Source organism: Phoenix dactylifera, unplaced genomic scaffold, assembly GCF_009389715.1.
Source record: "Phoenix dactylifera cultivar Barhee BC4 unplaced genomic scaffold, palm_55x_up_171113_PBpolish2nd_filt_p 001518F, whole genome shotgun sequence".
NCBI lineage: Eukaryota > Viridiplantae > Streptophyta > Magnoliopsida > Arecales > Arecaceae > Phoenix > Phoenix dactylifera.
Genome location: NW_024068827.1, coordinates 62,052 through 89,701, shown reverse-complemented (window position 1 = coordinate 89,701; position 27,650 = coordinate 62,052). Strand labels below are relative to the sequence as shown.

Sequence of the window (27,650 nt, the reverse complement as noted above, 5' to 3'; positions counted from 1 at the left end):
AAAAAAAAAAAATTTTTGGGGTTATTACATCCTCCCCTCCTTATATAAAATTCGTCCTCGAATTTAAAAGAGTAAATTACCTGTTTACTCAAAGGGGTGAGTGTATTTACTTTTCATATTCTGCTCGGTGTGGTATTGGAAATCAAATAAATTGGGAGTGTTTTACCTTCTATCTCTACCACATAGGTAGGATACACATACTTCGCTTCTATACTATCCCCTACAAATCACTACAAGAAAATACACTTTCAGCGACCACTTTCGGCGACTACATGAATCGTGGTCGCGGCAAATAAGGCTATTTGCGACCAACATCCTTATTAGTTACTGAATGATTGTCCTACACCGACGAAATGGATATTTGGTCGCGGAAAAGCAAAACAAAGTTGGCGGGGTGGAGGTAAAACTTTGGCGACTAACGTTTGGTCGCGGATAATAAGGCTATCTGCGACCACCATCCTTGTTAGTTACGGAATAATTATTCTACACCGACGAACTGCATATTTGGTCGCGGAAAAGCAAAACCAAGTTGGCGGGTGGAGGTAAAACTTTGGGCGACTAACGTTTGGCCACGGAAAAGAAGGCTATCTGCGACCAACATCCTTGTTAGTTACGGAATAAATATCCTACACCGACGAAATGCATATTTAGTCGCGGAAAAGCAAAACTAAGTTGGCACGAGTCTAATATTTCGCGCGGGCTGGAGGTAAAACTTTTGGCGACTAAATTTTGGTCCTTAAAGTTCACCTCCAACGACTAAAAAAAATTTAGTCCAGAAAAACTTTTACGAATCTAATTTGGGTCCTTAAAGTTTCCATAAAATCGAACGATGTTGTGCTAGCCCCTGTAAAATGCTAATTTCTAAGTTCAAAAAAAGAAAAAACTGCTTATTTTCAAACGGTGCCGTTTGACATCTTAATTCACATAGGCATGCATATTCTTGTCTCTTCGGCTAAATCTCAATCCCACAACTTTTCTTCATACTTAAATTCTTTTTTTATTATTATTATAATATAATTTTAAAAGCTCGAGCTCGATGCTTGACTCCTTATCAAATAAATATATGGATCGACAGGATACGCGACATGAGGACGTGGCAGGAACGAAAATTCGCTTAAAAATATATAGAATTCTTGGACATCCTACGGGCAGGATCGAAAATCCGCTCAGAAATAAATTTGCACGCATCCTTTTTAGTTACTGAATGATTGTTTTACATCAATTAAATGCATATTTGATCGTAGAAAATCAAAACCAAGTTGGCGCGAGTCCAGTATTTCGCGCGGGCTGGAGGTAAAAGTTTTGGCGACTAAATTTTGGTTCCTAAAGGTTCATCTGTAGCGACTAAACCAATTTAGTCGCGAAAAGTATGAATGCAGGAAAACCAAATAAAAAAAAACCTAATTTCCTATTCTTCTCCTTTTCACCCGCACGTCGCCTTCACCTTGCCTTCACCCGCACGTCGGCTTCACCTGCACGTCGGCATCGCCCGTTCGCCGGTTCGCCCGTTCGGTCATCCCTTCGGCGTCGGCGTCCCAAGGTACGTTCTCTTCTCTGGATTTTAATTTAGCAGAGGCCGGGAGGGAGAGGGAGAGGGAGAGGGAGAGGTGGCCGGAGGTCGTCGGGAAATTAGGAGGCCAGCCGGGAGAGGATTTGATAAGCTGGGAGAGAAACAGAGGCCGGGAGGGAGAGGGAGAGGGAGAGGTGGCCGGGGGTCGTCGGGAACCAGTGGAGGCGAGCCGGGAGAAGAAGAAACCCATTTATTTAGCAGAGGCCGGGAGGGAGAGGGAGAGGGAGAGGGAGCGGTGGCCGGGGGTCCTCGGGGGTTGTCGGGAAATTTGGAGGCGAGGCGAGAGAAGAAGAAACCGATGAGGGCTTCTCCTCCTTCGCCGCCGCCGCATCCACCGCGGAGGGCTTCTCCTCCTTCGCCGCCGCCGCCGCCACCGGGGAGGAGATTTGGGGCGAGGTCCTTTTCTTGGGCCGGCAGGAAGAGAGAGCGAGGAGGGATTTGGGGACGGTGGTTTTGTTTTGGGTGGAGAAAACAGAGGGGAGAAATCAGGGGATTGGAGTGTTTTGGTCTTGGTTTTCCTTCCCTCACGTTACTCCGATCCAGCTGGGCCATCGGGAAGAAAGATAGGGGGATTGGAGATGGACTTCTTAGAGGGTGGAGATTTTTTAATTTTTTCTTCCCATTTCTATTTGGGTTGAATGGTTGCCGTGCTGTGGTATCAAGGGGAGATGGGAGATGGGAGATGGGATTTTTTTTAAACTAAATATATTTTCATGCTCCTATTCAAGAATTATATTAAACTGAAGAGGCTTCTTTATCTTTGTTAGATTCATGCATCTTTGTTGAAATAGTATACTTGACAGCTATCTATTTTCATATCATTTTTTTAACTATTTTGTACTTATTAAAATTTATTATTATTATAATAATAAAGAAAGAAAATGTCTCATTCACTGAATTTGTCTTAGGCCTCCAAATGTATTGGGCCGTCTCTGATTTTCTGCTGCAACTTTTTTTTGCAGGATACAAAAATAAATCTATAAACTAATCAATCTAACTTGATGAAGTACTTTGTAGGTCAGTCAAAATGGACAAGAGTTGGATGACAATAAAAAATAGAATGAAGAGTAAAGAGTATAGAGAAGGGGTGAAGTCCTTTATTGAATTTGCGGTGGCAAATTTAGGCTCAGCAAATGATATTTGGTGTCCTTGTGTCGAGTGCATGAATGACAAAAAACAAAGCATTCAAGTTGTCAAGATTCATTTAATGTTAAAAGGAATCTCGCCTTCTTACAAGACTTGGGTGCAACATGGAGAATCGGTTCACGTGCATCAATCTTGTGTTTCAAATAATGCTAATTGTGACAATGGTGGAGTTGTTGAGGATAGAATGGCTGGGGATGGCACCGATGATAGGGAAGAATTGTCTAATATGCTGGAAGATGTTTGCATGGGCGCTTTCATGAATGACAATATTGACGAATTGCCTAATAACTTGGGGAGGGAGGATGCACAGAATTTTGATAAGTTGTTCGATGATGCTCAACAACCCATTTATCCTGGTTCCAAAACTTTTACAGTATTATCATTCGTTATTAAGATGCTTCACATTAAGGTGTACAACCAATGGAGCAATTCTTCTTTTGACATGAACATGAAGGTATACAAGGAAATTCTACCGGAGTGTGATAAGTCTGTTCCATGGACCCTTTATGAAGTCAAGAAATTTTTACGAGATTTGGGTTTGGGATATGTGCTAATTCATGCATGCAAATATGATTGTGTTCTTTTTTGGAAGGAGAATGCGAACCTGGCGAAATGCCCTATATGTGATGAGCCTAGATATAAGCTGAATGATTGTAACGGTAAGAAGATTCCTCATAAAATTTTGCGGTACTTTCTCCTGACACCGAGATTGAAGCGCTTATTTTTGTCTCCGAAAATAGCTGTAGATATGAGATGGCACAAGGAGAAGCGAGTGGATGACGAAACATTAAGACATCCGGCTGATGGGGAGGAATGGAAGAACTTTGATCGGCAACATCCTGAGTTTTCCAAGGATCCGCGGAATGTGAGGTTAGGGCTAGCCACCGATGGTTTCAATCCTTTTGGAAATATGAGCACATCGTACAGTATGTGGCCCGTTATCGTGATGCCTTATAATCTTCCACCTTGGAAGTGTATGAAAGAGCAATTTTGTATGCTGTCATTGCTTATTCCCGGAAAAACGGCTCCCGGTAAGAAATAGATGTTTACTTGAGGCCATTAATTGATGAGTTGAAAGAGCTTTGGAAGGATGGCGTGCAAACTTATGATGCCTCTAGTAAAAGTACATTTAGAATGCGTGCTGCTCTCATGTGGACCATTAATGACTTTCCTGCATATGGTAACATGTCTGGATGGCCAACAAAAGGTTATTTGGCTTGTCCCATTTGTAACGAAGATGCTTCATCAGAACGTTTGAGGAGTAAGATTGGCTATATGGGTGCGAGGCGTTTCTTGCCTGAGAACCACATATGGCGAAAGAGCAAGCTCTTTAATGGTAAAAGTGAGGACAGGTCAAGGCCATGAGAGTTAACGGGAGAAGAGATCTTGGAGCAAATTAATTCAGGGACATACAAGCTGTTGGGCAAGCATCCAAGCATTAATAAGAAAAGAAAAAGGGGCAAAGATGCTGACACGATTTGGGCCAAGAAAAGCATTTTGTTTGATCTCCCTTATTGGAAAACACTCAAGCTGCGTCACAACTTGGATGTCATGCACGTGGAAAAGAACATTGCAGAAAATATTGTTGGGACATTACTGGGCGTAGATGGGAAATGCAAGGATACAGAAAAAGCACGCATGGATTTGGCAGATATGGGTATACAGAAGGAGTTACACCTAAAAAAGCGGGCGAACGGATCTTATGAGAAGCCTCCAGCATTGTACACATTGTCCCTGCAAGAGAGACAAGGGTTTTGTGATTTTTTAAAATCGATTAAGTTTCCAGATGGCTATGCGGCAAACATATCTAGCTGTGTAAGTACTCAAGGTGGTAAATTATCGAGTCTGAAAAGTCATGACTATCATATTCTTTTGCAACGCCTTCTTCCAGTTGGAATGCGTGGGTACCTCAACAAAGAACTTAATACTGCATTATTTCAGTTAGGCAATTTCTTTGAGCAATTGTGCTCCAAGGCATTAAAAAAAGCTGATTTGAAAAAATTAGAGGACCAAATTGTTCTTATTCTTTGCAAGCTTGAGAAGATTTTCTCTCCTGCCTTCTTTGATGTCATGGTTCATCTAGCTATTCACTTGCCTCGCGAGGCTATTCTTGGAGGGCCAGTGCAATATCGATGGATGTATCCAATTGAAAGGTAATTATTTGCAACCGTATAGTAGGAATAGTAATCATATATATTATTGTACATGTAAGAATTTTTCTATTAGCATTGAGCTATTATTTATCGTAGGTTACTCGGAGTTCTAAAAGGATTTGTTGCCAACCGAGCTCACCCAGAAGGTTCTATCGCTGAGGCTTATATTTCTAAAGAGAGTACAACATTTTGCTCAATGTACCTCAATGGAATCGAAACAGTGTTTAACAGAGAAGAAAGGAATGATGACGGTGGTGATCGTGGCACGGGGTTAGCAGTCTTTACTCAAAGTGCCCGACCATTTGGGTTAATCCGAAGGGGACCTGATGTGCCGGTCAATGAACTCGAGATGGCTGAATGGTTTGTCTTATACAATAGTTCAGAAGTGGATCAATATCGAGAGTATGTTTTTTTAACTTGCTTATTAAGGTTCAGCTATTGTATATTTAGTTGTTTTAGACTTATATGTTACTTATACGTTACTGAATGTCGAATAGGGAACACAAGAACTACATACAAGGTGAGAGTGAAGTTGACATCACAAACAGACAACGTAAAGAATTTCCCAAGTGGTTCAAAGATCGCGTAAGCAAAATTAATTAACATGTACGACCGTTATCCTTGCATTTGAAAGTGAAGTAACATATTATGTCACTTTTTTGTTATAGATGACTCAACTTCGAAACCAGCGATCACCGGAAGCTACTGATGAATTATGGTCATTGGCCAACGGTCCTCGTCCGATAGTCAACATATATTCAGGGTGCTTTTGTAACGGTGTCCGATTCCATACCATCGAACGTGACAACCGCCGTAAAAGCCAGAATAGTGGGTTAGTTGTTGAAGGGGACCACGAAGGGCAACCGATTGACTTCTACGGTTACTTGTGCAAAGTTTGGGAATTAACATATATGTTCGGACAACAAGTCATTTTGTTCCAATGCGAATGGTTCAACACTGGAAGTAAAAAAACTTTCTGCATTGATGCGCATTGCACTAGCATTGATACAAGAAGTCGGTGGTACAAAGATGATTCTTTTGTACTACCGAGTCAAGTGCAGCAAGTATTCTATATTAATGACACTGCAGAGAGACGTGGCAATTGGAAAGTTGTCCAAAGATTCAAGCATCGAGGTATATGGGATGTGCCACAGATGAGTGATTTAGAACCCAATGATGTTGAAGAAACCATTGTTCTCAATCATGCATTCCAACAAGATGAAACCAATGACGTTGAACCAATTTTCATTGAAGAGCCAACCACAATGGATTTGCGCACATATGATATTGATGCTGAAATTATTCAAGAGGAGGTCATTTTGCAGTGCCGTGGGCGAGATCAAGCCGGGGGGAGTGTCGATGAAGTAATAGAGGAGCCTAGCGATGAAGAAGAAGACATTGATAGTGACAGTGATACACTCGTAGATTTAGAGCTATGATATATTTCTCTAATGATCTATCTATAGCAAAGTTGAACATTTTTATCTTACATGCTTCTATTTTATATGTTAATGAAAATCATCCATTTTTATCTTACATGCTTCTGTTTTATATGTTAATGAAAATCATCCATTTTTATCTTACATGCTTCTATTTTTTATGAAGAGTGTGATGTACTTTTTACTCCATATTTCTTTATGGCTGAATGTAATATTGTATCTATCTGGTTTTTATTATGAAAGATGCACAAAGTAGGTAAAAAATTTGTGAAGCCTGGGTGCTTGTCCCAGAAGCTGACGGGATACGAAAGGCAAAGGCAAAAAAGGATTGAAATGAACTCAATGAGATTAGAGGCTCTTGGCATACCGGGTATGTCCAAGGCATTGTTTGGTTCAAATCAGAATGGTAATGAAGGACCGAACAAGATTAGCAATGGCGATGATGATGATGAGTATCTGCCATCTGATAATGAAGAACTGAATTCTTCTGGAGATGCTGAACTTGTGCCCGTGATGGCTGCCCAACCTACTCTGCTCCCCACCTTTTCTACCCAGCAAACCCACGAGCTTTCAAGTCCACCTATTATTGCCAACAGCGTGGGTGAGAAAACTCATCTTTCTGAATCTTGTTATTGCTAAGATACTCTTGGTAAAATGATGGCATTTTAGTGATTTTGTGTTTTTTTTGCGTTCTCTTTATCTATCATTAGCAGGTTTGTCTTATGGCCTAAAGTATTTAACTATTTTAGCATGTTCATCATCAAAGCGCGTGCGGGGTAAGACAGTTGGGAAAGGAATTGATAAGCTCATTGCCCAGAATGGCGGAGAAAAGCTTTCTGTTCCAGTACTTGATGAGTGGAATGCTTTATGTGGTATTAATGCCCCAAAGGTAACCAGTCTGTTGGGGGTGTATATTAGGAGAATGTGTCCAATTAAGGGCATACCGACGTGGCGGCATGTAGACGAGGCTACTCAATCTGCTATCATACAATCTGTCCTTGTAATTATTTATTGCATAATATTCTTTTACATACTTGTAATAGTTGCATTGATCATACTACATAATGATTTTACTTATGTTTTTAGGACAAGTTCAAAATCTCGGATGATTATCATGGCAATCTAGTAGCTCAGCAAGCTGTCCACAGAAAATGCTACAATATTCACAGAAATTGGAGGCACAATATGAAATTGCATTACAAGCATGTTAAGAACGTCTTACATGTGGATCCTTATAGTCATCCATATGAACATGTGACTCAAGAGGATTGGCGCCACTTAATTGACGATGTGTGGAAAAGCAAAGAACACAAGGTAACTTACATATTTAGTGCTTCAGAGTTTATAAGTAAAATATTTGATCATAATGTTTTCTTTAGATTTTTAATTTGTATTTTTTTTGAAGGTGAGATCAAAAGCTGGTAAAAAGAATAGGAAAAAGCTTGAGTACAATCATTGTTCAGGATCTCGGTCATTTGTTGCAACAATGACTATACAGGTAATATATTTTTGAGTATGTACTGGCTATATTTTTAGTGAATTGCCTGTGAAACAGTCTATGGGATAGTTTTGGCTATTGTAAAATAGATAATTTGCTGCAAGTAGATTTTTTATTCTAGTTTGCTACATGTATATTTTTGAAATCCTTTTATGCAAGTAGATCTGACAGTTATTCTAGTTTTTTTATTATATAGTGGCTATATGCTAATCTAAATTACACTTTGCAGCCGGAGTTTAATGGTTCTGAAAACCTTGAATTTCTAGAATTCTATAAGAAAACTCATACCAAGAAGAACAAAGAGTGGATTGATCCTATTTGCGCCGTGAAACATATAGGTATCTAAAATCTCAATAATAATTTAAATCACTTTATGCTTTTGCAAGATTATATATACATTTAATTCTGTTGTTACCTTTGCATTGACAGTCAAAGATGTTGAGCTTGCGAGAAGAATCTTTCCAATCCGGTGTGCAATTAACATCAGAGGAGATGTCTAGGCAGGCACTTGGAAAAAGGAAGAGATACATTCTTGGATTTGGGGATGGGCCGAAGCCCTCTTCATCTTCTTCCACACCTAGTCGTGTGTCACAAGACCATGTTGGGGAGTTATAGAAACTTAAAGCTGAGATGGAGGAGATGAAGATGGAGCGTGAGATGGAGCGTGAGGAGCTGCGGAGGCAATTGGAACAGGAGAGGAGAGAGCGTGAGGAGGAAAAGAAAGAGCGAGAGGAAGAACAGAAGCAAATTGCACATCTTACAAGTTTGGTGACAGAGTTCTTAAAGAAAAAGACTCAAACGCATAAGTCGTCTATCCATCATGATGGGGCCATGTATTCAACTGGTGGCACAAATACTCGTTGGTATGTATTCTCATTTATATTACGTAGGTTATTTAGAGATTTGGACCAAATTAAGCGAAATATCATTGTGAACTTATACTTGAATTTTAGTTTATTATTTTTTACATGTGGTTATTGATTGTGTATTCTTTTTTGCTTTCTCAGATACATGGTGGAGTTATGAGCATGTGAATCTAGTTTTTGGTACATGGATAGCTTTTGTTCAGATGATCATTGTGGAGTTGTCTACAAGCAGAAATCAGTTTTTTGTTTATTCATATTTTTATCTACATGATGGTTGTTTGGATGAATTGCAAGATCAGATATTTTGGGATTTTTAATTTACATTTTGATGTGTTTGGTGATGATTATCACCTTAACATATGGTATGGATGAAACATTTTGATGAATGGTTAATAGGTTTGCTTGACTTTAGACTTATAGATGATGATATTTATAATGAATGATTATGGATTCTCCAACATTGTGTATACTTCTATTTGGATGAGCAAATGTATTGTGCAATATGGATAATGGATAGGCTGTGTTGGTTGTACAGGATTTGGAACGAGCCCAAAAATAAATATTAAGCTTATAATTTGAATTATTAATTAAATACAGGTTAATACTTTCTGCCACCAAAAAATGTTTGTTGCCAATGCATTCCAATACATTCTACGACCAAACTATTGGTGGGGGAAGATAGACATTCAGTGACCATATTTTTGATAGCGGAAGACAAACATTCCACGACCAACTATTTGGTCGGCGTGGGAATTAGCGACAACAAATTTGGTCGCTGAAAAGTTGCTTCGGCAACCAAACGTTGGTCGTTGTTGGTGTACCTTAGGTGACCACACAATATTGGTCGCCAAAACCTTTCAGTGACTAGGGTTCGGCGACGAAGAGTATTCTAGTCGCGAAAAGGTTTCGGCGACCAAATATGGTTATTCGGCGACTAGAATCTTAGTCGCTGAATATGTATTTTCTTGTAGTGAATGTACTAATAGCTAAGGGAATATGCATTAATATCTTATCCTTAGCTAACTTTTTAGCAAAATAAAGGGACACAAATGAATGGGTAGCTCCAGAATTAAATAATACTCTAACTTTAATCTTATCAATGAGGAGCATACATGTCACAGCTACATTTAATGCCTGTGCCTCTTGTGGATTTACCGTGAACACCCTTCCTTGCCCTCTACCTACTGGAGCTGATGGCTGAGATGGTCCAACACTCTGCTGTGATGCCGGTGTCTGACCTCTGCCTCTGCCTACAGGCCCCCTACTACTAGGCCTGTCCATCTGCACAGAAGGGTAGGATGCCAAAGGCACAAACTGCTGGGTGGCACCCTGCAGGCATTCTCTGGCAAAATGACCCGGCTGTCCACATCTGTAGCACACTCCCTGGCCCATTCTGCATCTGCCAGGGTGCTGCTTCCCACATATGCCACACACTGGCCATGATTGGAACCCAGATTCAGTTCTGGCTATAGTGACTGGAGGACGAGGTACTGATGGTAGAAAAGTTTCTTGTGATTGACCTCTTTCCCTCCATTTCCTCTTACGTGGGGCAGGTGGAGTTGAGCGTACAGACTGCTCCGTCGGGCCCTCCGAGAGATCTATTTCTACTGCTTTGCCCTTTCCCCATACTCATTTTCTTCTGTTCTCTTTCAGCTCTTTCCTCTTTGTTTCTGGTCTCCCACTGTTTTGCTTTATCAATCAGCCTAGACAAGGTGGGGACCTCTACTGCCAGTACTGCATTATAAAGCGGGGAAATCAGACCCCGCCTGAATCTTTCTATCCTGGCAGCTTCAGTGGGGATGATGTAAGGAGCATACTTCCCCAATCTAGTGAACTCACGAGCGTACTCAGATACGCTCATTCCGGGCATCTGCTTCAGCCTCTCAAACTGAAGAGCCCGATTCTTCCTCTCAGCTGGAGACAAGAACTCATCCATCACTGCTTGCCTGAACTCTTCCCAGGTTGGAGGATTCCTACTGTACAATCTGTCCTCCACGTGCCTCTGGTACCAGCCCCAGGCATCTTCCTTCATTGTAAGCCCTACAAGTTCTATAGCTCTTGCATCAGAACAGGGCAGTCTCCGTATCATCTTTTCAGTCTCCTCCAGAAATCTCTGAGGATCTTCACCTTCTTCCCCCTTAAACTCCGGGGTTCTGAGCCTAAGAAATTCCTGTACAGTAATCCCCTCATCATCTAGAGCCCGCCTGGCCAAACTTCTTGGCACAGGTACAGGAGGTGGGATGGATACTACTGACGGGGCAGGAGATTTCCCCCGAGCAATCTGCTCCCTCAGAGCCTGATTCTCCGCCAGTAACTGTTCCATCAATGCATCTCTACTTCCTACATCTCCTTGATCATCAACCCTCCGTCTATCAGCAGGAGGAGGTTTTTCTCTTTGGGGCTCGACATGTGCAGAACCCGCATCCAATGCTATATCTGGCTCCATCCTCCTTCCTTCCAGGACGAGCAGGTCCTCTCCTTGGAGGTATTCTTTATATCTCTCTAAAAAAGTCAAAAAGAGAGGATGGTCGTTACACACTGAGTCATGATATATTTTACTGAGTTGTAAATGACTCATAAAATAACATACAGAAAAATCCTATGCTCCATAGTATAATCCTATACTTAATCCTGACTCATCCTATTGCTCTGACAGGACTCTTCTTGACCTTTGCTCTGATACCAAGCTTTGTCACGACCCCCGCCCCGTTCCCGGCGGGCCGCCGCGACGGTCCTAGGGTGCGGGTAGGCATAAGGCCACCAGCCACCGCGTAGAACCCTACTACCTATCAATCATCAATAGATCTTGAAAAATTTGGCATGATACATGCACAAAATGATCACTTTTCCTATAGTGACCTGTCAGGATTATCTCAATACATACAACACACTACCTGTCAGAGCAGCAATCACATAATCCGTCACATAATGAACCTGGACAATATATATCAATACATTATCTCAGGCATATAACTCATCTGTATAAAAATCTGGTTCCCATTCCATCCATGGTCAAACCCATATCCACAACAGGATCTATGACTGTAACTATGCACTATATACAATAGAAGGTTTATAATACACCAAAAGGTATAAACCTCTATTTACATTATACTATACTATACTATGGAGCGGCACAGCTAGCAGGCAACCACTAATCCTGCTCTTCTCTATACAATACCTGCCCTGCAATCAAAAACACCAAACTGGGGAGTGAGTATATAAATACTCAGTGAGTGGAGTAGAGAGTACTATGCACATGAGACCAGATATAATCATGGCTCGAGGTGAAATCTCAAGATCAATAATAAGATGAACATGATCTCAACATAGAGAATATGGAGTAAGTCATCAATATCACCACAATCAATATCAACTCATCTGAAGCATATATGGAATAATCAAGTCAACATATATGCTACTCATGAATATGCTCAACATGTCATAGTACTGAATCATATAAATCAGGTGTCAATAGGCTGAATCATCAACAAGACAGCTATCGGGAGGTGGGTTTTACGCTCCAGGCGAACCAGCAACAACTCTCTACTGCCATATGCATACATCGAATATGACACCACACCAATATGTAAATCATCACTAGACAGCTGTCGGGAGGTGGGTTTTACGCCCCAGGCGAACCAGCAACAACTCCCTACTGTCACATGCATATGCAGGATAAGACACCATACCGATAACATAAATGCTAGACAGCTGTCGGGAGGTGGGTTTTACGCCCCAGGCGAACCAGCAACAACTCCCTACTGTCACATGCATATGCAGGATAAGACACCATACCGATAACATAAATGCTAGACAGCTATCAGGAGGTGGGTTTTACGCCCCAGGCGAACCAGCAACAACTCCCTACTGTCACATGCATATGCAGGATAAGACACCACACTGATCATATAAATGCCGGCCAGTATCCAGGACAGAAATCCATCTCACATCTATATACTAAACGGCACCTCGCGGGAATTCTACATCCGCGGAAAGCCATACTGCACCTCGCGGGGTCTTACTATGCCCGGCGGCAAGCAGAATATAAGTCGTAGGACCGGCCGATCCTACGCCTAGGACCGTGTCCCCCCTAGGAAGGGACTGGGCTCCGCCCACCCAGAAGGCTACTATGTGCACAAAGGCCGATGTTCAACCCCATCGACTATAGGTGTCCTGCAGATACTGCCAAGCCATGCATAAATGCCATAATGCACCCTCCCAATACTCTACTAAAAAGGAGCATAATTAAGACTACCACTCACTCGACTCCGACCCAATCATAAACTAACATCAGGGTTAGGAGTGAGGGTCAAGGAAGTGCAATACAACTCAATATACCACTAAGAAGGCTCTACAAATCTTTGAAATGGAGGAAATGAAATCAATTTACAAAAGAAGTTATTTCACAATTTGGAACCAATTTAATTACTCATAAAAGAGTATAATCAAGCTACGACTCACAAGTCTTTAAAATAGAGGAAATGAAATCAATTTATAAAAGAAATCATTTCACAATTCGGAATCAATTTGATTACTCATCAACCCCTCGTAATTCCTCTCAATGTTCTCTCAAATGCATGTACAGAATAATCAAGCATGGAGAATCAAGATTATAGAGGAATCTACTACAATATCAATCAATATGCTCAAGTGGAATCAATTCACACTTGGCGACATTCATGAAAATGAATTAAGAATGCTCATAGTGCAAAGTACATGACTCCCACTCACCTGTCAATCCGGCACAGCCCTGATACGCCTCCAAAAATCTACAGCAGGCAGTGGGAAACTTCTTCCTCTTGTTCCCTAGCTTCTTGCCCAACTGTGACATGCATTTACAATACATTTAGTCTTGTATCAAGGGCTATAATCTACGTGCCAATTATAATATAGGAAACTTTAATTGATTCAACTCCCCCATTCCCTAAATCTTTTCTTTTCTTTCTTCTTTTTCTTTTTAATTAATTAACTTACCATTTATATGTATTAGGGACTCCCTTGCATGAGTACAAGGTCCCTTTTAGCTTGATCTAGGCTTAATACCCTATTATAGCATGAAATCCCCTATTTTCCACCCGGATGAACAGTAACCCGAACTGACAGTGGGTTACTTCATCCCGGTTTTGATCCACTTTCAAGACTCCAAATTTGATGAAATTTTTACCTAACATTCTACACTCATAGAGGATTCCAAAGAGATAACATGCATCATCATCGGAGGCCGTTTGGCCCCCTAAATAATTCGTCGAAGTTGGAACTTTGACACAGTTTTTCCGTAGTGCCAGAAAAATTTGTCAAAATCCGATTCTTCTTCTTTTAACCACCTCTACAACCCTTATCCGACCCCTCTAGACTATATCCACCCTTTGTATAGCTTAATGTCATCAAAAGACTAGATAGGGATGGATATTTACATTTTTCTTTTTGGAAATCGAGGTCCTTGCGTAGAGGGGAAGGAGATCTACACTTTTTCCTTCAGCTGGCAGCGCAACCGGGATCTCCTTCCTCTTCCTTTCTTCCTTTCCTTTCCTCTTCCTTTCTTCCTTTCCTTTCCTCTGTTTCACGCCTGAGAACCCCCCTCCCTCTTTCTCTCGGTTTCATTCCAAAAGCCAGCTCAAACCCTCCAATTAAATCACATCAAGATACTATTCACCCTTTTTTAATATTATTAAATTCCCATTTTGCCCCTAACACTTCAACATATCTACGGTTATGCCATTAACTTTTGATTCCTTTCAATTTTACCCCTTATATCAATTTTAAAGAACTATTCTATCCCTTTTTATATATATATAAAAAAAAATTTTTTGGGGTTATTACACTGCAAAAAGCCGGTGGCCGGGGTTTCCGGCGCCGGCCCTCCGATGCCTAAGTCAAAGGGGGATGTTCGTCCTATTCCTGTCTAACTAAAAATATGCTAAACAGATCGTTGTTAGAACCGACAAACAAAGTTTAATTTAATTTTACTCTTACTTTTCCTACTCAAAGAATAGCGGTTGCAAGAGGTTGATCCACAAGGAGGCGATTGGAGTTGCATAAAAATTAGAACGTTCACTCGGATTCAAAATCGATTTTTGAATAATAAAAGAAAAACATTATGTCGGGGATGTTGATATGATTTTTTAATTGAAACTATCTGAAAGAAAGGTACTCAGATTCGAAAAACATTTATTTAATTAATCAAAGAAGAGTTTTGGCATAAATTAAAATGGATGAAAACAAGAAGATTAAAGCGAGCACAAATCGCATGAAGGAAGATTTAATTGTATTGCATAAAAAGAAAAATTACAGAAGTTGAAGAACGGAACTTAAAAATACATAAATTAAAAACAATAGAAATTAAAGCTTTAGCATAAATTGGATGAAAACAGTGCTAGGAAAATTGCAGACTGGAATATAGATTGCATAAAATAAATTTATGGATTGCATAAAAGAACAAGTGCTTACAAGAGTAAGAAAGAAAGAAAAAAAATATAAAAAACATGGAACAAGTAACTCGGTTGAACACCTAAACAAAATTAAAATAACATTTTTTTTCTCTTCCTTCTTCTCGAAAAACAGGCCTCCCCTGTTCTTTGGAGCTTTCCCCCCAAAAGCTGTTTTCAGCTTCCCGCAAAAGCTGAAACAGCTTTTCGGAAAATTTACCAAATACTATTTTTTAGCTAAAAGTACTTTTTGGAGGATCAGAAAGTGCTTTTTGGTTCTCCAAAAGCTCTCTAAACAGGACTTTAGTCTTTACGACGATCTGTTAAAGAATATTTCTTTCCCTGTTGGATGATAAGGACAACCAACGACAGGCCAGCTGCCACTCCAGTGATATGTGGTTTAGATTCTCTTTTACCTTGACTTAAATAACACCGCCGGAACCACGAGAAATGTTTTTTTTTTTTTTTTCCGATACAAACAAACACGAAGACTTGACGGGAGGAGAAGACACCACCAAGAAGCAATATTCTTCCTTCGATTTTATTTTTTTGTTGAGAAGTCATTCTTCCGAGCAGGCGACGGGAAGAAGCGTAATCATGGTGGACATCAACGATGCATCTGTTTCCCCCTCCAAAAATAAAACTAGAATTAAAATCAAAATAAACCAAAATAAAAATAAAAATAAATATATTTAGCTCATCGTTAAAATCAAAATCAAAAAGGTTATTCAATTGAATATAAAAAAACTAAGATTATATTTTGAAAAATTAAGATATTTTTATTTCCGCTCCCATCAAATCTCTCAGCCAAACATCTTTCGATTATCTTTCCTAAAATACACGTAATGGTAGCCCCGATTTTTTGATGGCGTGACGGCAATTTGGTTGGTAAGATCAGACTGAAATAATGGGTGGCGGTAATACTGTAGTTCCACATGGAGAGCACTTGATTAAACAGACGTTGGGACCACCATTGATTGACATTTTTGTTCACATCAGGCGGGAAAGGGAAAGGGCAGAGAAACTTCCAGAGCACCTACAGATCTAGCGGAAAGAGGGAGAGCATTTCCACCGGGTCGCATTCTTTGCCATTCATCAACTCTTCTTCCCAAATCAATCGGAGAGACTCTTTTTTTTTTGCTAAATCGGAGAGACTCTTTGGAGCCTGGAGTAATGGCTGACGTGCTTTTCTCAGCCTTGCTACCGGTGGTGATGGAGAAGGCAACCGACCATGTTCTCCAACAGTTTGGAATGATGTGGGGCATCCATGAGAAGCTAGAAAAGCTGGAAAGAATGCTGTCGGCAATCCTGGACAGGCTTGGAGATGCAGAGGAGCGGCAAGTCAAAGAAGCGGGTGTGAAGAGCTGGTTGGCAGCACTGAAGAATGCAGCCTACGAAGCAGACGACATACTGGATGACTTCAATGTGGAAGCAAAGCGGCGGAAGGCAGAGATTCAGATCGACATGACAAAAAAGGTGCGCAGCTTCTTTTCTCTTGGCAATCCAGTTTCGTTTCGCCTTAAGATGGGGCGAGAGTTGCATGCTATTGTTGAAAAAATAGAGAAACTAGTAGATGAGGGAAATAAATTTGGTTTCACGGTCAAAACCCAACCACAAAAGGACAGGCCACAAACCCACTCCTATGTGGATGAGTCAGAGGTCATCGGCAGGGAGGAAGATAAAGCAAAAATAGTGGAGTTGTTACTTGATCATGATAACAACCGGAATGTTGCAGTCCTTCCCATAGTTGGGATGGGGGGTTTGGGTAAGACCACACTGGCCCAATTGATTTACAAAGATCAGAGGGTGGAGAAACATTTCGAGCCACGCATATGGGTCTGTGTGTCGGATGAGTTCGATGTTGCAAAACTTGCTAAAGCAATAATAGATTCAGCCCCAGGGGTTGAGTGCAAGCAATCAGACATGGACTCGTTACAACGCAGCCTTCGAGAAGTGGTAAGTGGGAAGAGGTACTTGGTTGTATTAGATGATATTTGGAACGAGGATCAGGCAAAGTGGAATGAGCTAAAAACTTTACTAGCAACTGGCGGAGAAGGGAGTAGGATTGTTGTGACTACACGAAGTGAGCGGGCATCGTCGATAATGGGTACCCTCAGCCCTTATCGCCCAGAGTGTTTGACTGAGGATGATTCTTGGGCATTGTTTAAGAAGAAAGCATTTGAAGGGAGAGCAGAAGAGCCTAAAAATCTTGTAAACATCGGCAAGGAAATTGTCAAGAAATGTGGTCGGTTGCCTCTGGCAGTGAAGACACTGGGGGGCTTAATGCAGTCCAAGGGCCAGGAAAGGGAATGGTTGTCCGTGAGGGATAGCGAGATTTGGGATCTGCAGGACGGTGAAGATAGGATCTTAGCAGCACTAAGGTTGAGCTACAGTCAATTGTCTTCCCATTTAAAACAATGCTTTGGTTTTTGTGCCATATTTCCGAAGGATTATGAGATGGAAAAGGATCTGTTGATTCAACTATGGATGGCCAACGGATTCATTCCATCCGATGGAAGAAAGGAGTTGGAGGACAAAGGGCATGAGATTTTTAATGAGTTGGCTTGGAGATCCTTCTTTCAGGATATCAGGGAAACTGAGGAGAATGCCTTATACGGGCGTCTTTATTATAAAACAACATGCAAGATGCATGACCTCATGCACGATCTGGCGCGATCCATTATGGGGAATGAATGCCTGGGCATGGAGGACCCTGCCAGGTGGGAAGATATATCTACGAAAGCCCGTCACTTGTTTACATTTAGAAAAGTTCAATTGAATAATTATCCAAATATTCGCACTCTCCTGTGCTCGGGATTCTCAGCTAGTATGCCTGCGGATTCATTAAAGCCAAAGTCCTTGAGAGCATTGGATCTATGTTATACTCCTATACACGACTGCCTATTGCAATTGCATATTTGAAACATCTGAGATACCTCGACCTTTCTTATACTTCTATTGAAGCATTACCGGATGCCACCAGCACACTTTTCAATCTACAAACTCTGAAACTCTCTTGCTGCAGGAAACTCCGTAAGCTGCCCGAAGACATGAGAAATATGAGTAGCCTGAGGCATCTCTACATTGACAGATGTCCTAGTCTGAAACAGCTACCAGCAGGTATCGGGCAATTGAGCAGCCTGCGAACATTGACCAAATACGTTGTAGGCAATGATGCTGGAAGGCGTATAGGTGAGTTGAATAGCTTAAATCTCGGTGGCCTTCTAGAGCTGTATAACCTGAGGAATGTGAGGGATGCAGCAGATGCTAAAGAAGCTAATCTTAGTTCCAAACATAACCTTTGCTCATTAATATTATGCTGGGATATGACTTGGTGGGATCCCTTTTACTCCAATGATAGTTTCCAAGAAGATGTTTTGCCAGCAGAAAATGCTGAAGAGGTGTTGGAAGCCCTTAGACCTCATGATGGCTTGAAGCTGCTAACAGTATGGCGCTACGAGGGTGGCAGCTTTCCAACGTGGATGATGGACACTGTATTGCTGCAAAATGTTGTTGAAATCCATCTGGGAGCTTGTCCAAGATGCCAACATCTCCCGCCTTTGTGGCAGCTACCTTCTCTTAAATTTCTCTGCTTGTTTAAGATGCTTAACGTCAAGCACATTTACGGCAGCACCATCTATGGCAATGCACGTAATGGCACAGTGCGAGCATTCCCCTCACTAAAAAGACTGGTGTTGCATACGATGCAGAGGTTGGAGAAGTGGTCAGAGTTTGAAGGAACTGCAGAGGTCCCTTGGTTTTCCCTCACCTTGCTGAGCTTGAGATCATTAATTGCCCAAATTTGATGACCATGCCAGAGCTACCATCTCTCCAAAGTTTAAAAATGAAGGGAACTACAAATAAGCAGTTGGGCTTGATCTGTAGCCTGACGACACTCTCTTCCCTTACTTCTCTCCTATCTTTGAGGATGGATTCTTGTGATGATCTGGTCTACTGGCCGGAGGCAGAGTTCCGTGGCTTGAACTCACTGAAGAACTTAAGTCTCCATCGCTGCAAGAAGTTGGTTGGCCCGTCACCTTTGCCATTATCCTCGTCATCATCAGGGGATGGAGAGCTCCTACCAAACTTGGAAGAGCTGGCTGTTATCGATTGTGATGGTCTGCTGGAATTGCCCAAGTTGCCTGCTTCCCTCAGATCACTGACTGTCGGAAACTGCCCCAAATTGAATTCCTTGACAGAAGGCCTACCACTCCTACCAAACCTGGAAGAGCTGGATATTGAAGATTGTGATGGTCTGCTGGAATTGCCCAAGTTGCCTGCTTCCCTCAGATCACTGGATATTGAAGATTGTGATGGTCTGCTGGAATTGCCCAAGTTGCCTGCTTCCCTCAGATCACTGGATGTAGACTCCTGCCCTAAATTGAATTCCTTGTCGGAATGCCTGCGACATGCCACTGCTCTTGAGCATATCTATATTTGGGGTTGCCCAAGCCTGACTTCTTTGCCAGTAGATCTGGGGCACCTAACAGCACTCAAGGTGATGTCTATCACCAAGCTTCCTGGCTTGAAATCTTTGCCACAAGGGCTAGGACAACTCGCTGCACTCAAGTCTCTGTGCATCGGCAGTTGCAGCAAATTGTCATCTCTGCCTGAAGGTATGCAGGGCCTTACTGCCCTTAAGAAGCTGTCTATTAAATATTGCCCTCGGCTGTCATCGCTCCCAGAAGGTCTACAACGACGACTCCCTGGACTTGAGAATCTGGCCATCGAAGGCTGCCCCGACCTGGAGAGACAGTGCAAGAGAAGAGGACCATATTGGGACCTCATGTCACGCATCCCCAATACCAAAATATCATCTGAGAGGAGGAGCAACTTCAGCACATCCCTTCCTTCCTTTTCTTGCTTTAGAAGACCATCTACAGTTTAATGTCATCTCAGTCCTTTTGAGGTACAATCCCATCTCTCTCTCACACACAAATGATGAAATAGAAATTAGTGAGTACAATTATTTATGTTCCCTCACATTCTCCTTCCTGAGGGAATCTAGTGGCAAGTTTTAGTTCAGTTTGTCCATGCTTGCTAAAGCAGTTCCTAAAGGTAATCAATGGCATCTTCCTTAGATGGTAGCCACAATACACTGTTCACATAAACTATTATGAACCAATTCATGATTCTCACGAGAATTTTTCAGGGATAAGAGGTCAAGTGGGAGCTGGAGGGATGCACATTGGAATTTTTCATTCATTTTTTCTCATTTTATTTTCTCTTGCTATGTCAGATAAGCAGCAAATTTAGCTTCAGGATGAATTAAGAGAGTTCACGGTACAAGCAGCTTTCTTGTCGATCATTTCAACATTGAACTTCTTGCTATTCTAAATCTACTAACAGAAGAAACGACATACTGTGCCTTGGATAAACTTTTCAAAGATTTCCGGACATTCAATGATCAAGTGGCTTCGTATGAATCTTCCTGATAGATTTGCTTTTGCTGTTGTTACGCATTTAAAGGGACACTAGGAAGAGATAAGCTTAACTCCCTTTCAGTAGATGTTATTTGGCATGTAATGTGTTGTTGATTGTTTTCTCTGAACCATATTTTATTTCATGTCCTTCGAAATATAAATATTGTATTTGAAGACTTTGGACAGTACTTCTGCTTTATGTGCCAAAAATAATTGAAAGATGGAGATGTTCATTAATTATTTGAACATTCACTTTGGGTGCTTTAACCATTTTTAAGTATATCATCCAACAGCTATTTGATTGAGAATGCCCACTCTCACTAGCATGTTTTTCTTGTTTGCTTTTATGGGCAAATGTTACCAGTGATGTTTTCTCACAAACTTTGGCACTTCTCTGGTTAATATGGAAGGAGGAAAAAGAATGGAGTTAAAAGAGTATTTTCTTGGAAGAGGGCAGCCATGAAGGCCTTGATGTTTTCTTGCCACTCTTTGGCATTTTTCTGGGCAGTGAATTAGTAAGCTTCAAGAGAAACAGAAGCTGAATTCCTTGTTACTGGCACCTCTGTTTCTGATATTGGGCACAGATACTAGATAGATGATCCTAGAGGTAAAATCTACAGGGTAGATTGCACGACAATTCCTCTCCTTTTTGTGTCCTTTATATATTTCAGGAAATGTAGCTTTGCTGCTCCCTAGGAGTTACTGCTATTTGTTCTGTTTTCTTTCGGGGTTGTTCCTATGCCTACACCTCTATTGCATGTAATTCAATTACAGGTTGCAATTAGAAATGCTGCAATTGAAGTTGCCATTGCAAAAACTGTTTCTATTTAATTTTTATATATTTGAAATACTTTAAGCTAAGATCCAGCAATTTTTTGAATTCCTATACACTATTTTTATTTGTTATATTATTTCTATTTCTATTATGTGAGCCCGCTAAGCTCGGAGATTAGAGCATGATCTACTAAAGTTACCCCCTTGGAAACAATTAACTGCCTTTCTACTATTATACTATAATAATTATCATACTATTTTTATAATTATAATAAAAAATAATGATATTATTAAATTATTATTAAAGTATTATAACAATAATTACTATATTAATTAAGTCTCTATGAAATAATTTGTCATTATAAATCAAATATATTATTATAATAATAGACAGTATCCATAATATATATTATTATGATAACTATTAATTATTAGTTAAAATGTATTTTTGTGCTATGAAGTTTTAGGGTGCTAGCAATCAAGACAATGAAGTTCAACATGTGGAAATTTAGTCACGAATGTTAAGAAATCATACGAAATCAGAAAATCATGCAAACAAAGCTCAATGTAGCCTGTCCTCTAGAGTGACGTGACTGCACGTCAATTTTAAATTTGCTGATATGGCGAATTAAGAATTAAAATAATATTACGGGAGTGTTGGGAGTGAGATCCCATGGCTCTGCGACCCCTCTGCGTTCTCCCCTAACATACTCCAATGTCTTCCTTTTCTTTTCTTCTTATTCTTTCCCCTTTTTTTGATAACTTGGTTAGAGTTTAGAGAATCATAGATTCCACAGTCCATACTAGAACATCTGCCACGTGTCAGGCTGCATAGTTTTTTTATTGCATAAGCTCATGCATGCTATCTGTGTAGATAAATGATCTCCTTCTAACAATACTTGAACTACTGTTTATTTAACCTTTCCATGTCCAGGTTCATGAGTCATGGCATTTTAGATTTTCATCTAGATTTTCTATTTATTTTAGATTTATTTAACCTTTCTACTATTTATTTTAGAAAGGTTTGTCTAACCTTTCTACTATTTATTTCAAATTTACTATTTATACTCTCTCTCTCTCTCTCTCTCTCGACTCCCCTTCCTCTCTCTCTTCCGAGAAGGTTTAGCCCTTTTTCATCCACTACAAATAAGACCATCAGATAAGCAACATAAGGTACCTGGAACATTAGAAACATTTACCAACACAAATGGTAGGAAATGTAAATTAAATGGAAGTGGTAGAAAGTTTATTTCTAATCGGTGCACTGGGGAGGAAAGCACGAGGGAGAATAGCCTAGTTGCAACTTGGGAGGGAACTGGTGTTGTTTCAAACCATATTGTCCTTAAGGCCAAAACTAATTGCCGAGCATAACATTCTCAACTAAAATAAGACTTCATACTTCTTGATGATATCTGAACCCAGCATGATCATAAGGTTTTGGAATTACATTGTCCCTACACTTCCAATATGACAATGCAGCAAAATTGTACTTTCCAAGCTCGAGAGATCATCACAATATCTATGTTTAATGCCACCATATCACTAAAGAAATATTGAGGCCTCAATCTTAAATATTTATACTCTTCTTTCTTTTGGTTTTTGTTTGAAAGGAAGTCAAGCCTCCAGCAGGCTGCCGATCCTCTCATTCTTACATCCCATCAGGGGACTGATGGTTATTACACATTAAATTTACAAATTCCCCATCAACAAACCATTTTTTCTCAGTGGGGGGGGTTAATTCAACATAAATGCTTTCACAATCAAGTGCTATCATAGATCCAAGCACGGATGGTTAAGAAAAAAACCAGGAAAACATCTAAATACAAAATACTTTTACTATGCGGCTCCTTGCGGTAGATGTGAAAGGCTTTCAATCTCCTTGATTATTAAATCTCTCTTCTCTTAAGGTTGCTCATCTTCACCTAGAAAAACAAAGGAAAATTAGATAAAAGTACAAAGAAATCCAAAAAAAAGTAGCAAGAAGCAACCCTAAGACAACCCATTGTGTAGCAAACTAGATAAAAGTACAAAGAACCCCCCCCCCCCCCCCCCCCCCCCCCCAAAAAAAAAAAAAAGCAAGAAGCAACCCTATGACAACACAATATGACAACCCATTGTGTAGCAAACTAGATAGATCTCCACACCTCAATTTCCTAACCATAGTAAGGATAACTGCCCAAGCATGATTACATTCATTACCGATGTGGGTCACTTAAAAGTGCAAAGCCAAAGTTTAACACGCATAAGGCACATGAGAATTGCTGACTTAAAAGGATGTACTCGATCGATAATTGTGATCCCTCATAGCCCCATGCAAAGGGACCAAGTATGATGACAAAACAGTAATTCTGAAAATGTTTTAAGTTGCTTTGTGAAGGCAAAGGAGAAGATGTTTCGGTGACTAATACATTATTTTTCAATAGAGGTGCTTCCTTGTACTTTTCTCTTTATTGGAAGTATAAGAATATGAAAATCTCAGTGACATGCAATGATGCAAATTCACATGGCTTGACTTGCACGGCATAAGAAAAGTTCAAGGGTATTCCTACCATTTAACAAGCATTTGGCTCTCTGTAGTTCACAGAAATAAAATCAGCATGCACTGATCATTTCACCACTACATTTCAACACTCTTCATACACACTAAAACTGTAAGATCTTTTTGGCTTTTATTGCAACTATCGGATCATCGATCTAATGATTGTCAAGCAGAAGTCCGAAACTCGGATATAACAGATTATTGTTAACCGAAGACCTACAAACATTCTGCTGTGTTGGTGGCTCAGGTTTTCTTAGATGAGAACACAGCATGTGCAGTGCCTATGGGACCATAGGAGTGTGATGGAAGCCCCTCTTTTGGTATATAGAAAAACTAAGTATAATTGGTGTGTTGGGTGGTTGGTGATTCAAGAATTACCTCAAGGCAGCATCTAAAATCAAGAGAAAATGATAGGTAGAGCTAGGACTAACTCGGGTTAGCACATAGACTCTTTTAAGACAAAGTTTGAGCAAAATGCTCCAAGTTTTTTTTATTGATCCAAAACATGAATACAAAATACCAGAGGCAAATATTTAAAGACCACCCCAAAAGACCTCAACAACTTTCTAAATTAAAGGACAATTCAAATTTCAAATTCAAATTCCCTAAATTAAAGAGGAGTGATCCTCCTTAAATCAAGGAATATACCAAAACCAAACTTTCTAAAATAAAAGACTCCATAAGCAAGTAAACTTTCTAAACCAATTTCCACGCCAACAATCAAGGAATTTCCTTCTAAAGCCCCACTGCTAAAAAATAGGAATGTGCCTCCTTAGTCTCTCCTTCTTCCATGCACTTTCTTTCTTTTCGGCCACCAAGAATTGCGCCTAGCTCCCATCCATGCGTGCCATGCATGCCACTCTTCCCTTCCAGCCGAGCCTTGCATGCACTCTTCCCTTTCAACCGAGCCATGTATTCAACCAATTACTCCTTGCCTTGCCTTTCTAGCCTTAGCTCGCCTTGCCCTTTTTGTGGCATTCCTTATAGCCTTCCCCATGTCTCCATCAGAGTGCCAATAACCGATACTAGAATAGGCATCCATGCAAGAGGAAGCAACAGATTGTTATGATCACCACCGATTTTGGTTTTCTGATTTCTATGTAACTAGATATTCGCATTTTCATTTTTGGCTGGTGTACTTGCTTCTTTTAGAGAGCAAGAACTAAAATCAAGTGGGTATATTTATTAAAGAGAAGAATATCTATAGAGTAATGGAAAGTGGAGGTGGACAAAAGATTGTGTATAAATATACACACACATAAATATATTAAAAAGTGTCGACCTTTATATGAAACCTTGACCGAGCAAAAACTTTTATGCTGCCCCTGATCATTCAAGCCCACTCATAAATTCATGTGCAGTGAACTTGCCTAACAACATCCTCCACGTACATTTTAAATTATCAAACCATTTTTGTCAAACAGTACATGTAATCCATCATATTAAAGCAAGACAGACATGTCGCCAACAATTCTGTTGTTAGGATCAGTTAAGTTTCTGTGACAGCAAAACCAAGCAAATCTATTAGATATTGTATCAAACACATTCTAGCCTTATATGCAACTATGCATTATGCTTTGATTTTTCAATCCAAGACTGATACGACCAGTTACAGCTTAAATAGGCCAACATAGCTCTTCAGACTAGTTTAAACTATACATGGGCCAATATCAGGCCACTTACAAGTTGTAGCTATGTACCTTTGCATAAATTTATGATTCTAATGAAGGTTCACCGTATCGGTGCATACAATCCCATAATAGGAGTATCATGCCTTAAAGTATCGAACCAAGACTCAATATCAAGAGCATACCAAGTATAGGTTCGCCGAACTGACTCCAATTCTAAATGTATCGACCCTATATCAGCATGGTAATGATACAAGGTCCATTTCCAATATTGAGAACCTTGGTTCTAACGCCAATAATAAATAGGACCTAAAACCATTGTCCAAAAGAACCTGCAAAAATTATATTCCCCCAAATAGTTTGCGAATGAATTTTAGTATAAACTAGTGCCCATAGGCATCAAATACATTATCGAGATTACACTAGAAGCACTCCATCTAAATCTATCTGAAGTCACTGGTGCTGATACCTCAGCCTCCTCTTATTAACACCCTTCCAACACACGTAAACGAGAAGTCCTACTGCAACTATACAGATCATGAATTTTTAAATCATGTTTCACCACCTTTAGTTCCTAACATCAAGCAAGTGCTTCGATGATGATTACCCTCCAGTTTCTATATTGTTTAGCTTAAATTCAAGTATGATTGTTCTGACTAATTTTCAAATATAGTCGCATTTTCTAAAATGAATCTATGCATAAAGTTGCCAACTCCAAATAGTTAGGAAGAGACTAGATGGTTATAGTTATGGTATCTATGCATAAATTTTCACTTGCAACGGGCAGCCATAAGATGACCTTGTACTAGATGTATTAGATCTTGGATCAAACACATTCTGGCCTTGTATGCAACGATGCATTATGGCTTTGGTTTTTTGATTCAAACTTGATAGGCCCATATAACTCTTCAAACTAATTTAAGCAAGAAATAGGCCAATCTCAGTCTACTTGCAAGTTGCAGCTGTGTACCTTGCCACAGATTTATAGTTATAATCAAAGTTGCCGAGTTGGTGCATACAACCCCATATTGGGGGTACTATACCGTACAAGTATCAAACCGAGATTCAATATTGAGGGAGTACCAAGTATCGATATGCTGAACCGGCCCTTGTTCTAGGTGTACCAATATTGTATCATAAATTGTCAGTACCGAGCCTCGTACGTGGTTATGGTATCTACGCATAAATTTCCACTTGCAATGGGCAGCTATAAAATGACCTCACCCATGCCAACTTTTCATATAAATTGTCATCACAAGGTTATTTAGGTCATTTGCTTCCTAACACTTCTGATGCCATAGACAAAAAAAACTGCCTTATAAAATCTTGTATAAATATGAAAAGATTATGGAGGTGATGCATAATGTTTAGTTTTCTTAAAAAATAAGACCCCAAAATTAAGGGCCCGACCTTGACCCACACATGGTTCCTTGTACAACATACTCTTTACTTTAATATCTTTGGAGAATATGAAAAAAAATCTAACTTATATTCTAAAAAAGTTGTTAGGAATGCTCAAAAGTCAAAACCATTAACAGCCTCCTCTAAAGATCTCCGCTTGGGCATGTTTGTTCCTTCTTCACGGGTGTGTCTTTCAAACAGAATCTAGCAGTGAACAAAATAAGGGGGAGGAGGGGAAGTTAGGTGAAGGCTTCTTACTTCTTAGATTTCACCTAACCCCTCTTCTCTAAGCCATCCTCCCTCTCTTTGTCTCTAGAAAGGAAGAAGGGCAGACTTCACTAGAAAGACAATGGAACCCTTTATCATGGATTGATGCAACCAAGCGCCATTAACTACCATGGCAAGAGTATATTGGTGCAATTCGTCGGAGTAAGTGTTCGAAAGGTTTGTGTGATAGCCCAGTCTTCTTGGTGTTGGGAAACCGTGCATGCTGCAGAAAATTAAAATCACAGCGAAACATGCATGCACGGTTGTTCATCTCATGAACGAATTAAAGACCGTTCGTAGATAGATTAAGATTAAAATTTTAGAGGGGAAAGATCATATCTTCACCTTGTGCGGGTAGACTCCACTAGAAAGGAAGAAGGGCAGACTCCACTAGAAAGGAAGATGGAACCCTTTATCATGGATTAATGTGTTGGGAATTGTATCCTAAGAGTCAATCGTCAGTGTGCTGATGATTGAATTTTGCAAATGAATTGACAAATTAATAAAGTGTTATTTGG

General features: G+C 40.2%; 3 protein-coding genes across 9 annotated transcripts; all 3 read left to right on the top strand.

Moving 5' to 3' along the window:
• The first annotated feature begins 607 nt into the window (after nt 1-607).
• Nucleotides 608-9,132, top strand: LOC113461311. Of its 7 annotated transcripts, XR_005509971.1 has the most exons (8): nt 922-1,540; nt 6,552-6,909; nt 7,022-7,308; nt 7,395-7,622; nt 7,714-7,806; nt 8,036-8,140; nt 8,236-8,669; nt 8,814-9,132. XR_005509971.1 is itself a non-coding variant. In XM_039122417.1 (7 exons), the coding sequence occupies exons 1-6, from the start codon at nt 1,370-1,372 to the stop codon at nt 8,133-8,135; spliced, it is 1,200 nt and encodes a 399-aa protein (XP_038978345.1). In that variant the 5' UTR covers nt 608-1,369; the 3' UTR covers nt 8,136-8,144; nt 8,236-8,328. The 7 variants fall into 7 exon arrangements, 6 of the variants coding, with proteins under 6 accessions (XP_038978345.1, XP_038978344.1, XP_038978343.1 ...); XM_039122417.1 differs by lacking the exon at nt 8,814-9,132 and having other exon boundaries at nt 608-1,540; nt 8,073-8,144; nt 8,236-8,328; XM_039122416.1 differs by lacking the exon at nt 8,814-9,132 and having other exon boundaries at nt 609-1,540; nt 8,073-8,140; nt 8,236-8,369.
• A 7,113-nt stretch (nt 9,133-16,245) lies between these two features.
• On the top strand, nt 16,246-18,393 carry LOC120108730 (putative disease resistance protein RGA3). The gene has a single exon (XM_039122423.1). It carries the CDS (start codon nt 16,274-16,276, stop codon nt 18,020-18,022), a length of 1,749 nt encoding a protein of 582 aa, XP_038978351.1. The 5' UTR covers nt 16,246-16,273; the 3' UTR covers nt 18,023-18,393.
• A 553-nt stretch (nt 18,394-18,946) lies between these two features.
• Nucleotides 18,947-20,771, top strand: LOC120108731 (disease resistance protein TAO1-like). The gene is made up of 2 exons (XM_039122424.1): nt 18,947-20,009; nt 20,340-20,771. The coding sequence occupies exon 1, from the start codon at nt 19,029-19,031 to the stop codon at nt 19,986-19,988; it is 960 nt and encodes a 319-aa protein (XP_038978352.1). The 5' UTR covers nt 18,947-19,028; the 3' UTR covers nt 19,989-20,009; nt 20,340-20,771.
• The last annotated feature ends 6,879 nt before the right edge of the window (nt 20,772-27,650 follow it).